At 47.9% G+C, this 15,792-nt stretch overlaps 1 protein-coding gene across 3 annotated transcripts in view; it reads left to right on the top strand.

Annotated features, from left to right (window-relative positions):
* The window catches only part of LOC119397576 (relaxin receptor 1), a 142,266-nt gene extending 139,701 nt beyond the window's left edge, over window positions 1–2,565 (top strand). Inside the window, exons 20-21 of one of the 3 annotated variants that reach the window (XR_007416599.1) lie at window positions 380–550; window positions 2,215–2,563. Coding sequence is in view for 2 of the 3 variants with exons in the window: in XM_049417125.1 (XP_049273082.1) it covers window positions 380–514 (135 nt within the window). In the remaining variant the exon portion in view is untranslated. Of the gene's footprint in view, window positions 1–379; window positions 551–2,214 lie in introns of all 3 variants that reach the window. The other 2 variants (XM_049417125.1, XM_049417124.1) reach the window with 2 other exon arrangements.
* Window positions 2,566–15,792: the final 13,227 nt, after the last annotated feature.

Raw genomic sequence — 15,792 nt, 5'->3', positions numbered from 1 at the left:
ATACTCTGCATTGAAGTGTGCAATACGAGGTTTAATTTACGAAGGACTAACGATCAACCTCCTTTGATTATGTATTTACGCATGAGCACAGTGATCGAAAGCTCCGCTTTGGTATCAGAAGTACGTTTCGCCGTTTGCAGTTCAGAGTTAGAGAGAGAGAGGCAGAAAAATGTGATGCAGAAAGGCAGGGAGCTTAACCGGAAATCACCGACTGTACGCTAACCTAGGCTATCGTGTATAAAAATCAGATAAAGCGACACCTGTAAGGTTTCATCTTCCCGTTGCATGACATCTAGGCATTGATTAATAAGCATTCATAGTGACAGATGGTGCCATTCCGTGCCTGAAGCCTGGCTTGCATGTTTGTACCACTCCGCAGCTCACGATCGGAACCTTGAGGCCCTCGTCACCGCTGAGGCCGCACTGCGTGCTCACCCAGGCGCGGCACTTCGCACTGCGCGAACAGAACGCACAGCACGGCAAGGTCCCCAAACGGCGCGAAGACTTTGTGTAGGAAAGTGGCGCGAATGCACGCGCGCAGAGCAGACCGGTGAGTATATTGACCAACGGTGCTTGATTGTGGTGCGGTTGTTTATTAAGGCGAAAGCCTTAGATAGCTCTTGAAACGCGAAGTGTGACCGTCGGCGTCACTACGAGTGATGAAAAAAATCATCCGTCTTCATGCGGTGACGTCGTACGACATCACAGGTTGGCAAAATATGCAACATTATTATGACGCCACATGATGACGTCATCACATGACGTCGTCGCGTGATCAAATGTGGGCCGATCCCGGAGGCCCTGCAAAACCACGTGAAGTCAGAAAGCTTCCAATGCCTCCGATCTCGGAGGCAGTGTCAAACCACGGCGAGTGCAGAAAGCCATGGGCGGAGGGGGGAGGGGGAGGGGAGGGGAGAGAGAGACAAATACAATCGGCTAAGGAGAAAAAAACGATGGCTATCGTCTTCGGGTCGTCTTAGACAAATGTATAGGAAGCCGTATGTGACCTTTCCCTTTTTTGTAATTTCGTAAAAAAAGTTTCAACAAACCATTCCTTAAAGGGAAATCGACACTAGTACATCGTGTGTTCGCACCGGCGGTCAGCGTTTTAGTAGCACAGAACGCATGGGTAGTGTGTCTAACCGTCCTCCGTTTGACTTTAAAGAAGCTAATATTGCCACCACAAGTTTTGGGTATGGCTCTGACTGAACTTCGATTATTTTGCATTTTGTACCACAGCAGTGTTTGCAGAATGTCAAAAATATTTCAGAGAGAATTCGTGATTGAATGCTTACTTGTTCAGCATTGCGTGTCCTCGAAGAGTTTCAGCGCTACCATTAAAAAAATGAAACGTACAACCTTGCAATGTGCGCTGTTGGTCCTAAAAACGTTTTAAAATGTCTAAAATAGTAATTTATAGGGGCTGTCATGCCCCAAAAGCCGCATTGATTTACTTACACGCATATTCGAAAGTGTCAGGACGTATTTATCTAAAAGGAATTACTTGGCAGATCAAGCCTTTTGTAGGCATAAAATAATTCCGAAAACTATGTGCAATTTGAATTCAACAAACTTGTACCAGGAAATAAAAAGAAGGACACTGCGGCTTAATTTCTGAAGGAAGCCAAGCCAAGTTATAGCAGTGCCAATATCATTACTTTCATAATTCCTGTATGACGGTATGGCGAAAATGGCTGACAGGTCACGACATCAATCACATGGCATTGCCGCTCGGATACGATTCCGCAATTCATCGTTTGTACCAGTGTTGTATGATTGTACGGGTTTTTACGGCCCAAAATCACCATATGATTATGAGGGACGCCGTAGTGAAGGGCTCCGGAAGTTTTGACCATCTGTCGTTCTTTGACGTGCGCCTAAATCTCAGCACACGGGCCTCTAGCATTTCGCGTCCACCGAAATGCGGCCGCCGCGGCCGTAATTCGATCCCGCGATCTTTGGATCGGGAGTCTAGCACCATAACCACTAGATCACCGTTGCGGGTGCCAGTGTTGCATGTGTGACTTAAGATGACGTGCTTTTGTACATTCTACCAAACGGGTGGTCGTGGTGTTGGTTTGAGCAAGCGAACATTCCCTGCAACTGTCACACAGCATGGCTTACGCTATTCCAATAAGCGTTACATTAGCCAAATATACTTCTCTAATATACGCGTTTTCTCTAATATACGTGTTTCTATCATTTTTTTTTCAGCATTGTACACTTTACCCTCTTCGAGTGTTCACTTCAACGCCGAACGAAAACGACCGCTCGAACTACGACCACTCAGTGTGAAATAACAGATCACTGCCTCCGGTGAAGTTGGCCTCCCGTCGACTCGAGCTCCCTCAGACTCGTCCTCGACCTCATCCTCACTCCATCGCCGCCGCCGCCACTGGAATCCTTGAAACAGTGCTCACCATGCTGTCAGTGACCTACACGCTTTCTCTGGAATAAGCGAACTGTGCCAACCGCGCTTGACGCATATCACTTCATCTATTGCTGTTCAAAAAAGAACTTTTGCGTATCGAAAATGTCGTATGTAATACAAAACGTGATGAAATTTTGCGTTGACGGCAGAGTAGCTGGGGCTATATAATAGCCTCCTAGAGGCGCCTGTGTTTGAGTTGTCGGATTCAACTTGACTGTGTAAATATGTTATCGGGATTGTAAACACAGATTGATGACGTAATAAAAGTTTTTAGCGCGTATGGTATTCCGGTATGCGCAAAGGAGTTTACGCAATACCGGGTTACCGGACGATGGTACCAACATCATGTGACGCCTCGTGCAACCACAGTTATAAAAAGGATTGTTAGTTTTCGCCGATTGCCCCTGAGGAAAATAAGAATTTAAAAGGAAACTCATTCCTAATTACGCCGTTGCCGAGAATTTGCACCATCCGAGCAGTAGAATACACGAGGTTTCTGCAATAACAATTCTGTGCTTGCTTGGTTCATCTCAGCCCCTCCAGGTGGCGCCACCTATCCGGCCTCTCACGTTTCGGCTACGGTAACCCGGTATAACGCTAACGCGAAGGGGTTTGCGGAAAAGCTAAGGGCCCTTAATAGAGAAATTTATCATACTGCGAGACGCTTGCGTTAGCTCGTTTTCCACGCTAAGATATCGCGGAAAGCCTCTCCAAGGAGTTGTAGTAGAGCGTGAACAACGATGTGCCGTGAAGCGGAAAGCTTCGTAGGCGTAGTAGAGTGCTGAGCCGGGAATCGATCACGCCGAAAACAACGCCGGGTTATCGTACCTAGTCTATTGCCGACAGCGCCCCTTTGAGCAAGGAGCGAGAACCGACGGCCCTATTCTCTGTGTAAGCACGAACGTGTTCCACGAAGCAGCAGGACGAGACAATAGATACGAAAGCTGTCGCTTCGAGGGTGCCGCCATTTTTTTTTTCACGTTAAGCGGCCTCAGTGAGCGTTAGCGGCGTCTCGCGGTAAAAAATTCATAAGCGATGCGTCCAACAGCCGCTGCATTCTGCGCGTGCGCAGCCTCATCTGGACAATAGTTTAGTGCGTGGCGTGGTGCCACGTGCGTTATACTAAAGGTCTGTGTTAGTATGTGCTGCACGGTGAACGTGTTTTACAATTAAGTGGTATTAACATCTGGAATGATATGTTTTAAGATGAAACAAAGTCATGTCATTTTGCTAAGGCACTAGAGAAACGCTATTTAAATGGATTAACCGGTCTCTTTAAGTAATTTGATGCTTAGATATGCGAATAACTGACATCATTTTGTACGTATATATGATTTCTTTTCCTTTTCGTGCAATTTTCTTTTTGTCAAAGCACTCTTGACAGGGGCAGAAGAGTTGTAGCTTTTGTGATCAGGCATGCAACTGTTGATCATTCACTGAATTGTTTCAGTTACTTGTTGTTGATTTATGTATTTGATTTTGTATAACTTTGTTTAGCTTGTTCGAAATGACATTGTTCCTCATAATCATACCATGGTTTTGCCACGTAAAATTCCAGATATTATTGTGTTCAAAGCGACATTGTAAAAGAAATAGTTTTGGGATCCAAACCAGCTTAAGTCCATGGTTTAACTCGGCGTTCGAAATAAAACTAAAAAAGAAACATCAAATTCTTCCCACAATACGCATCTCTTCCCAGAGATTTCCGTGCTCCTGCTTGTCGTGCCAGTGTTACTCTGTAGTTGTCAATGTATCCTTCACAGAATGATCCAACTCCAGTCACGTACTTTCGTACAATTGCACTTTAAGCCCTCATTAGTGTGTCTCTTTACGACTCTGCTCAAGCTATGAGAGAGGAACACATATTCAATGGTGCTCCTAATACTCGTTGTTATTTTTATATAAGCTTACAATCGTTCTCATTCTGTCTACTTTTATGTGAGCGATATTTATTTAAAACATTTTTGAACGTCTAGAATGTGATGCACACTGTTTCATGTCGCCGAGATCCAAGAAGTGTACATATTTCACTTGTCATCAATGCACATCGCCCAATGAGAACACCTGAAAAGCCAGGGCCATTGTAAATGAAATGCGCACAATAAACGTTACGTGTTTCTGGATTTTTTAATCATTTGAATGTGTGGTTCTCTTACTGCTTTTTTCCAGCTCTACGTCTGGTCATCGTTAATGAGAGAGAGAGAGAAATTTTTCATTGGAAAGCTGAAGTTGTTTGCCTGGCTATTCGCCTGACATGCTACTCCAGATGCTGGGTGATGATTATGATATATATATATATATATATATACATATATATAATATATATATAATATATATATATATATATATATATATATATATATATCTATATATATATATATATATATATAGTATATATATATATATATATATATATATATATATCTATATATATCTATATATCTATTATATACTGATAACCACACACACATACATAGACTTCATTGTTTACAACGTTTCGGTCAGGGTTGTGGCCCTCAAGAAAGTCAGCAGCGCTTCCGTGTGCGCCTAGTTGTAAACAATGGCCCTGCTACCCCATGCGATTTATCTCATTAGATAAGATTTATCATAACATCTATCTGATAACATCTGCACTAGCATACTTGCGCGGCCTTCCCCGCGAGCCGCAAGGTCGTGTAAGCTCCCTCGCTCTCCTCGTCGACGCCGACCAGCGCCGCCGGCAGCAGCCGACGCCGCAGCAACTGCATCTAGTTTTCGACCATCCGTCTCGGTGTCTCATTATAGTAAAACATGGTATCTAGCGTTGATACCAACAAACGAGGCTCGCAATTATACAGCAGTCACGTCTCTTCACGAAGGAAATCGCACCGGCTGTACAGTAGGAACAGCTCTTTGGTATACAGCACCGAAGCGCCGAAAGGTAAGCAAATAACGCCTACTTGCGAGTAACGTAGTGTATGCGCATGCTCATCACTCTTACGGCTGTCATCGAAGACGACGTGGGAGGTCGCTATAATGCGTAGGTCGGCAGAAAATGTGGAGCTCACTGAGACTCACTCATAAAATGTATTTTGCCCTTAGGGCTCAGTCGGACTCCGACTGACCAAAGGTTTCCTTACCTGGACTCACTCGGACTCAGATTCATTGAATTTTTTCTCAACCGGACTTACTCGGACTCACTCAAGCTCAGACTCACGGGTCGATTTGAGTATGAGTGAGCCTGAGCGAGTCGACTCATGAGTCCATTATCGTAAATAACTTTTTCGACCATGGCCGTCAATGCCCTTTAGTACCAATATCTCACATAATTGGTGCTCTCCTTGGTGCGTTTTGATCTCGTACCTTCAAATACGAGTTATCAGTGGTCACAATATAGTAAGGATGCTTTCACTTCAAGAGATGACTCACACGAGATATTTTTATCAAGAACGTTCCGTGAAAGATATTGCTAGAGAGAGGTCCGTAGCCCCCGCATTCCTCCGTAACTCAGGCCTTTGATCAATAAATATTGATATGGCGTATGAACGCTAGAGTTTTGAAGTATGTGTGATTAGACGTATGTATAAACGTGAGCTGACACAAGGCTGTTAGTAATTCTGAAGTTGTGTAGACAGGACCATAAGTCGGCAAAAAAATGTGTAGCTCACTCAGACACACTCATGAAATATATTTTGCTTTTAGGGTTCACTCGGACTCAGACTCACCAAAGTTCTCCACATCCTGACTCACTCGGACTCAGACTCACGAAAATATTACTCCGTCTGACTCGCTAAGACTCAGACTCATGGCTCAATCTGAGTCTGAGTGAGTCTAAGTGAGTCGACTCATGAGTGAGCTTGCCAACCTTTGCTACAATCACTCAAATAAGGATTGAGAGGGAGAGTGATAATGGTGATGTAATTTTAAGAAAGATGCTTGTATCTGCCTGCCTGATGGCGCAGCATGCAATCCAGTGCAGGGGGGGGGGGGGGGTTGAAAAATATATGGCATTCACAGCTATCAAACACATAGATTCCACAAACGCGAGTAGACAGTCAACCTGCTCATTGTGCGCCATTAAGGAAAGCTGTTCCGAAAATTGCAAAAGAACTTTCATGGCACACGGTCGGCAAGTAGCGTGACTGCGCGAGGCACGAATGTCCCGCAGTTTGAAGTTTGAGTATAACAGTCTTAGAACATTTTTGTGCTCGCAGTTGCAGGTAGTTTGGCTGGACCACTTGAACTATGTATGGTTAATACTTTTGCTTTTCTGTGCTTTCTCTCTCTCTCTCTCGCTGTCTCTTCACGAGTGTTGCGCGTGACCTTGGACACTCTCACGTATCAAGGTAACATTTCTGTAAACATCTTAACTGTTTCTTCTAATTTCCTGCACAACCTAACACGATTGCTGTACGCTCACCACACCTTGAATTTTTTTGTTAGATACCTTCTTACGTGTTTAAGTCTGGCTATAATGCCGTAAGAAAATCCGTAGCCGGTGGCGGGATGAAAACTCCGTTTTTAGCGCAGCAGTTAAATGCTGTGACGATCACGTAATGATGGCCCGCTTGCTCCTCTTGCTCCAATGTCGTTCTTTTCAAGCGTCTTCTCCCTTGAATTCTCTCGTGGAATTTTTCTCTCGTAAAAACTTGCGCATTGGTAGGCTATGTCAAACTGCACTGTCTTCGCGACCGGCTCTACGTAATTTTGTCAGAAGAATAATCGCAATAAACGTAAAGTTCTCCCGTGATACTATCTCATTAAAACGCACATATGTCAAGATTAATCATAAGAGCAAACGCCAGCCGATCCTGCTGCTGGGTACGTTGTTTTCAACGCCGGTCGACCAATCGTAAAGAGCACATGATAAAAGAAGGTAGGCTTGCCGACACGGATACAAGAGAAGAAATCAAGACAGCACAAAGGCCTTGATCTATTCCACTCTGTCCGAGTCAATAAAATCAAAAAGTTAATAAAACCTAAACTTGAAACTTGAACTGCATAACAGGCCCCGCTTTCGCGAACTGCTCTCCTCTGCCGAGACCCTGAAGTTCAACGATTTAATGTAGCACGTATCCACAATTGCAAAGATAGATCGGCACAATAACACATGCGCGACTAACAACTTTAAGCTAACAGCAACTAGTCGAAGATGGCATTGTTATTCCACCGGAACGAAGGTTTTCTAGCGGAGCTACGTATTCCTGTTCTGTTGTGTTCTAACTTGCTTGCTGTGGCGATGTTGAGGTTTATATCACCTTGGCTACATCATTTCCGTACGTTCTGCAGCGTAAAAAAAACGATTATTCAAGAACACAAAAAAACAGCCACGTTTGTCTCTTTATTTACACGCCATTCCACGAGTGTCGAAGTTTACGCGGTGCACACACACACACACACACACGCACACACACACACACGCACGCACGCACGCACACACACACACACACACACACACACGCACACGCACACACGCACACACGCACACACACACACACGCACGCACACACACACACACACACACACACACACACACACACGCGCACACACACACACACACACACACACACACACACACACACACACACACACACACACACACACACACGAATTGTTTTCCCTAAGAACGTGTGCCTTCGGCATTATTAACTTTTTTCACTTCATAGGAACCGCGCAAGGAGGCCGTAAGTAAAGTTCTGACAGCGTTTGTTTTAAATTAAACCGCCGTGCTCATTACTTAGGAAATTGTATCCATGAACAAGAAATAACAAAACTTTCGTTCAAATCAGCCTGCCCTTCCGGCCTGCAGCGTCCAGGAAACACGATGCGGGGCATAGGCACTTCTAATTGTTGCTGGCGCTTCGAAAGTGGAAGCGCCAGCAACAGTTTTAAGGAGGCCGCTCCTCGTTCTCGCGGGCCATATTCTCATTAGCGTAAACAGTTGAAGGTCGTTGCGGGGCAGAGTACGCGACGCAAAAGCATTTCCGGCGTTCTCCAAGCACCGAATAAGTGCAGAGAAAGAGCAGCCGAAGAGGAGCTGGTGCGAACGTTTAATTACGCACTCTAAGCGCTTTAGTGTTCTTTTCTGTATTCTCAATCGAAGCTTTTATTGCCCCACTAATGTTGTTTTGCGTTGCAGGTATGATAGCGAAAAAAAAAAAAAAAAAACCCGGAGCCCGTGAGTATACGTACACGCGGGTGTATAAAAATCAGGACCTTGAAGGTGCGCCAGCTAAAAGCGTATTTGCATGGCCGTTTTCCCGATAACTGATGCTCGCTTGACTGTCGGCTTGTCGACGATCAGCCGTTTCTGATACGGCAATTTGATCTTTTATCGAGGTTATCGTTGTTACCTGTCGTTTCACATTGCCAGATTTCAACGTTGCCTGGATATGAACGCATGACCGTCGTTGTTGCCCGTAGCAACTGAAGTGCTGCGCTCCTAATAACTTAGATGAAAGTGACATTAAAGAGAAACAAGGAATTGGTTTAGCTTGATAAACGGCACTCTGAGAACTCTAATGTCGTTAATTTCACCATCATAGGTTTATTAATAGACAAAAAAGTCCAGTTCAAAGGTTTCATTTTTAAATTTCGCGCCGGAATCTCCGCGCGTGACGTCATGGATTTCAAAGTGTGTTAATCGTACTCTGGGGCCATTCGCTCAACAAAATTTTCTCAAACTTGGTATGTTCAGTCTATGACCCCGTGAGACGACAATGTACTTCATCTTTTACCGATTAGGGACTACGCAAGATCTAGAAGGCGCCGTCAAAATATGTGACGTCACGGCGAATGGTGCGGAAACTTCAAGGTGGCGTCGCCACCCACATTTTCTTTTTGCGCGTTTTCTCGCTTACTAAGCGCCTTCTCGCAGCAAGCGTGGTGTTTTTGGTATCGTGAAAGAGTAGGCTACTAATACGAGAAAATTGTTTTGCTCTTCAGTGTCCCTTGAAGCTCCGATTCCCGTCGTGAACGAAGGAAGCAACTTCGCTTGCCTTCATTATGCCCCTAGGGCAAGGACTCCCGAATTTTTGTAGCTAACCGCAGGTAATCGATTACTTTAGAAAGAATACGCTCTAAGTAATGTTGATATTTATCTATTCCTTTTTAACAATACAAAGCATTGCCAGCGGTTCATGACAAAATGATGTGATTGACCTCCTGACGAATTCCTGATCGTGCTGGGAGTAGCGGCTGCAAAGGTCCATTTGAGCACACATAGTCAAAACATAGCCTTACAGATTCGAAAATGGCAGCTTGATTAGTTATGTAGCCATTTTAAGCTGGGTAACGATTTCTGAGTTACAAAGCGACAAAGTACTAGTACTAACGCTTACAGGAGCTCAACAGGGTTGCTACAAAATTTACGCTATCCCAACTTGTCAGTATGAATTATCCTTGGGCCACTGAATGCAAATGGCATTTGTGAATTCCTCCCAAACCGCCCCCCTGACTGCACCACAGAGCAATAGGAGCTACAGTTGCGTTGTTGCCAGCACAATAATTCTCTGAGCAAACCGTCCTTGCTTTCATGGTGGGACACGCGTCACGCCACATTTAATATCCCGAATCCTTATTCGGCTTAAAATTCGATGCAGCTACTTATCGTCATATTTGCTCGTATTATTAGACCCCTTGCAAAAGTTTGTAAGTTGGCTTTCCTGCAAGACTATTTACCACACGAAACTTCTCGTTCTCAGACTGCTGTATAGACCAGCACGTTCAGCCCTCCACATTCCAGCGAAAGTGTTCGAGCACCACAGAGGCTTTTCAAAGGTTACTGCAGAAATGTCACCCTTCATTGTAAGATCCATAGTGTGCAGAGAGAAAGGAAGAAGCGAAAGCAAGAAAAGGCAGGGACCAGTGCGGAAAGGAAAAAATAATTTGTCTGCTAGTATGTCGCCCAGGCTCTTCGTCTGGAAAACAATATTGCTCGCGCATGCGCAGTAAATATTTTCCAAGGTGTAAATTAGCGCGCTTAAACGGCATCAGCACATCATTCCTGTGGTAACGATGACAGCAACTGTACCGATCATTAACGGCTCCTCAGATCTGTTCACGTCATGACATGTAAGTTTATGGAGGAACGATTTCGCTTATAAGTTTGGATGGTAGACTTGTTCGAGGTGTTTAGTTTCAGCCTGCTCTTCAGGGCAGGCTACTACTTCATCTGTGCGTTTCGTTCGCTGCTCAGGAATTTCCTAGCACACGTTAAGGAGTTCGACGTCGCGTAATGAGGCCAAGTTACCCGATACTACCGGGAAAACAATTATCTGCTTCGCACACTTGATTGCAACACTTCGTGCTTGTATGCAGGCTGTTGACTAAGCATTCCTTGGGTTTGCAGACTCTCGTTACAACCTCTAAGAAAATTAATGGTCGAATTTCACGAAATGATGCTTAACTTCAGTACACGACTTCTATCACATGGCAGAAGTTCGATATGCAGATGTAGTGTCGTTCTTTTTCTTTGCTCGTACATATGTAAAACTGTGATGATGAAATGAACTTTATTTGGTCCTGGAGAACCCCGATCAGACAACCCCCGAAGGGGGGTCCGCCGCAGTTGCTGGCCGCGCCCACGCCGGTACTGGAAGACCGTGGCCCTCCGCCCGTTCGCAGGCCTCCTGGACTGCCGACAGCTGGACTGAGAGCTCGTTGCTTTTAAGAGCCCTCTCCCAGTCCTCTTCTGTGCTGAACTTTGCGCTAAGTAACGCCGGGCACTGCCAGAGCATATGAGCGAGTGTGCAATTATCCGCCCCACAGCTAGGACATCCTGGATTTATGCCTTCAGCAAAGTGGTTAAACGTGCTGCGAGACGGGAAGGAACCTGCCTGCAGCATCCGGAGAACCGACGACTGCGGCCTAGTAAGCTTGGAATGCGGGAGGGGGTATCGCCGCCTTGACAGTTGATAGTGCGAAGTAACTTCGTTGAAGGTGCCAAGTGGATCCCTGAAGCTCTCCGTGAAGCCGCCTCCGGACCCGCCCGCACCGCCGCGGCACGTGATTTCTCGCGCACGGTTATGGGCAAGTTCGTTGACGTTGGGAACTGTCGGATGAACCCCTGAGCCCATGTGGGCCGGGAACCAGGTAATTGTGTGAAAGCCTCCTACAGCCCTCGAACTGAGAATAGCGGCAGCCTCTCTTGAGACCACACCCGAAGCGAAGGCCCGGAGGGCAGCCCTAGAGTCGGTGAATATCTCAGGACGCGAAGGGTCCTTCATAGCTAGAGCTATCGCTACCTGCTCTGCTACGGAGGCAGACACCTTCCTAACGGAAGCTGAGTTTAGTACGCGACCGCGATGATCAACAACCACGGCCGCAAAGCTGTCCGAGCGGCCATACTGCGCCGCATCGACGAAAGCCACCTTTCCCGGGGATTTACCTACGAAGTCAAGCAGAGACTTGGCCCGTGCCGTTCGCCGGCCAACATTGTACCGCGGATGTACATTACGCGGGAAGGGTTCCACCTCATAAGTACCCTTCATTGTTTGTGATAAAAATATCTTCTGTTCCTCACTGCCCGTATGATGACATCCAAGCGACTGTAGGAGACGCTGCCCAGCCTTGGTGGAGGAGAGCCGCGCGACCTGAGCTAGTTGCTGTGCCTCAATCACCTCCGAGAGGGTGTTGTGCATGCCCAGGTTCATGAGCCTGTCCGTGCCGGTACTCATGGGGAGTCCTAGCACCCTTTTAATACTTTTCCGCATTAAAGTGTCGAGTTTATCCTCCTCGCGTTTAGACCAATTTAGAGATGATGCGACGTAAATAATATGGCTCATGAGGAACGCGTGGTAGAGCCGAAGGAGATTACTTTCCCTCAGCCCTCCCCTGCGGTTTGAAACCCGTAAAATAAGCCGAATCATGTTCTCCGTCTTGGAGGTGATGCGGGCCAGAACCTGTGTGTTTCTGCCGTTGCATTCAAGAAGGAAACCTAATATCCGAATGCAGTTCACTCTGGGAATCTCTTGCCCGTCCCTTGTGGTTAGCGCAATCTGTACCTGATCAAGCGGTGAGTGGGGCCTCCTCCCACGGCTAACAGGTCTGTAGAGAAGCAACTCCGATTTGGAGGGTGAAAGCCGAAGCCCCGTGCCCTCCAAAAAACTTTCTGTGATAGACAGCGCCATCTGGAGCGCTTCCTCCACCTCAGCATCCGAACCTCCCATGCACCAGACAGTAATGTCGTCGGCATATAGGGCGTGGTTTGTATTGGCTACAGTGGAAAGACGCTCCGAGAGGCCTTTCATGGCTATGTTGAACAAGAGAGGCGAAATTACCGCACCCTGCGGCGTGCCCCTCGCACCCAGGGTGAAGGTTCCTGATTTTGACTGCCCAATCTTTATGGTTGCTTTGCGGTCCCTGAGGAAGGCGCGAACATAGGCGTGGAACCTTGGTCCTAACCCCATGCTCTCGACCGCCTCCAGGATGAACTTATGTGAAATAGTATCAAACGCTTTGGCGAGATCTAGGGCCAATATTCCTCGAATATCTAGGGTTCGTCGGTCGATAATTTGCCTCTTAATCAGGAGCATCACATCCTGGGTGGACAAACCCGGCCTGAAGCCTACCATGTTGTATGGAAAGAGCTCTTTATCCTCGACATACCGAGAGACCCTGTTGTGTACCGCATGCTCCATCACTTTCCCTACGCAAGATGTTAGGGAGATGGGACGTAGGTTCTCCTTGGCGAGTGCCTTGCCCGGCTTGGGAATGAGTACCACCGAGGCGGTCTTCCAGGCCTCCGGCACTCGGCCTTCTGCCCATAGGAGATTGACCTCCTCGGTTAACTTATCGATGGACCTATCATCGAGATTACGCAGCAGCCTGTTCGTAATTCCGTCAGGACCCGGGGCTGAGCGACTATTAAGCGCATGAAGCACCTCTTCGATCTCAAGTTTCGTAAAGGGCGAGTCGATTTCTTCCAGCGGCCCCTCCCCGGTAGTCCGGGTAGTCCCAGTCCCCGGAGGGGCCAATCGGAAGGTATCGTTCTGCCAATTCCTTAAGTACAGTCGTGTCATCGACTCCACTGCTCCTCTGTGCTTGTACTAATCGGTCAATTGCCAACCTCTGATTACTTTTCGAGTTAGTTTCATTGAGGAGTACCTTCAAGAGGTTCCATTTGCCTCCTGTGCGCATCTGCCCGTCTACTTTTGAGCAAATTTCATTCCACTGCTGCCTAGATAACTCCTGACTGTAGTCCTCGATTTCTTATTGAGAAGCGCTATGCGCTTACGCAGCCTCCTATTGAGCTTCTGTGTGCGCCATCTCTCAACCAGCGATTTTTTTAGCCTCCAACAAATGCGCAAGACGCGAGTCCATTGCATCCACCTGTAGGTCAGTGTGGACCGTCTTGGTTGCGAGGAGCGCATCCTCCGCTAATCGCGAGAAGAGTTCCTCCAACGTGTCATATTGGGCCTGATCCGCCTTGCGGCGCTTTCTAAACTCGTCCCAGTCCGTCACCTTGTACTCCTTATGTGGAGCCACCCGGGTTTCCTGCGTGACCGAGAGGATAAAGTGATCGCTTCCCAGGCTTTCCTGCAAGTTAGCCCACTGTACTCCCACCGCGTTTTTGGTAAATGCCAGATCCGGAGTGGTGTCTCTCGTACGGAATTACCCACTCTTGTGGGGAACTGAGGATCCGTGACCAGCTCCAAGGAACAGTCCGTCATAGCTTGAGCAAGGTTTCTCCCCTTAACAGTGGTTTTTTGGATATCCCCAGGCCTGGTGGTGGGCGTTAAAGTCCCCGACAGCTACAAGCGGCGACTTGCCGCTAGGGTAGCCGCCTTTGCGACCACCGAGGAAAACGCCTGCTTGTGATTCCGAGGGGTGCTGTAAACATTCAGTACGAATATGCTGCACTTAAGCCAATTATTCGGGATGATTTCGACGAGCTGGGCCTCCAGAGTAGAGTTGCCTAGCGCAAGCTTGTGTTCTAAAAACGCACATTTCTTCGAAACCAAGACAGCCAGACCACGTTGCCCGTCTCCCCTAACCGATACAGATCGATAGCCGGGCAAGGCAACCGCCGCGTCAATGGTTTCCTGTAAAGCAATTACATGCGGCCTAACCGCCAATGGGGCAATGTACTGCTGGAGGGAGGCCTTACGCTTCCTAAACCCCGCGCAGTTCCACTGCCAAATGACAAACTCATTTGCGTTGGGAGCCATGATTACTACCACTGGTTTGCCGACTTGCCGGCACGTCCTTAGTTACGGGGGCCTGAGCCATTGGCATACCGGGGCACGCCGGGGAAACCAGCGAGACGGGCGTCACCGGGACAAAAGAGTTCTCGCCTAGACCAAGCCTGCTTTCAATCATTGCAACTTTACATGCCACGAGGTCAAAGCATTCCGCTTGTCGCGCTAGCGACTTTTGCAAATCCCTGATTGCTCCAAGGACGCCGAGTCGGACGCCGCCGCAACCTCTCCTTCCGTACCTATCCTCGCTTAGCCGGCCGCGGCTCTGCTGACGAAGGCCGCACCGGGGCCTGTGCTGAATTTTTGAGAGCTTCGAACTCAACCTCATCTGTTGAAGCTGAGCTTTTAAGCTGGCGTTCTCCTGAAGTAAAAATGCGATCCTAGGATCTTCCTTTTGCTCTGGCAGTGCCGCGTGCGTTACCTGTGCTGGCTGCTGTGCCGGCCTTGGCTTGGCTCGTTCCGCCCAGGTGGTGGGAGCCTCTTGGAAGCGCAGCTTTGAGAGAGAGCGCCCTTTGGAGCGAGGGCGCCCGCGGGAGCCAGAGCGCCCCCTGGAGCGGCTGCGGCGCTTTCCAAAAGCTGGCGAGGGAGAGCGCAGCCTTGAGGTGGTGCCACGCTGGAATCCCGTGACGTCGGACCCTCCTGGGCCCGAAGGTGTTTCTTGGCGCGCTTTCTACGCCGTCTTCTTTGCCGCACCACGAAGGGTACTTGGAAACGATGCCTGCAGGACTTGTCGGCCGTTAGATGTGCTCCTCCGCACAAGGCACATTTCGGCTGGCATTGGTGATCTTCCGCAGGGTCGTTGACAGCACACCCACGGCACACTTTCTTCGTCGGAGTGGGGCAAACATCAGCACGATGGCCGAGAGCTCCACACCCATAACAAACGTCAGTCTGTCTCTTGTACAAAGTACACCTTAGCATGCTCGTGCCGCACATAACGTAGTTAGGTACCTTTAGGCCACTGAAGAGAATGACGACCGTAGTCGTATCCTTGATGCGATGCACCTCCATGGCTTTAGGGTTGCGCTGGTTGACGATCATGGTCGCCAACTGCTGCGCATCGATGTCCACGTCAACGCCTCGGATGATACCTTTGCAGGTATCGTCGGAGGCTGCCGTGTAGGCAGAAACTTGATAGTCAGTCGAGCCAAGCCTGATGAGACACAGCGCCGCATAGGCGCC

This window comes from Rhipicephalus sanguineus, chromosome 6 (assembly GCF_013339695.2).
Source record: "Rhipicephalus sanguineus isolate Rsan-2018 chromosome 6, BIME_Rsan_1.4, whole genome shotgun sequence".
NCBI lineage: Eukaryota > Metazoa > Arthropoda > Arachnida > Ixodida > Ixodidae > Rhipicephalus > Rhipicephalus sanguineus.
The sequence above is the reverse complement of the archived record's forward strand: the minus strand, read 5'-3'. Positions and strand labels throughout refer to the sequence as shown.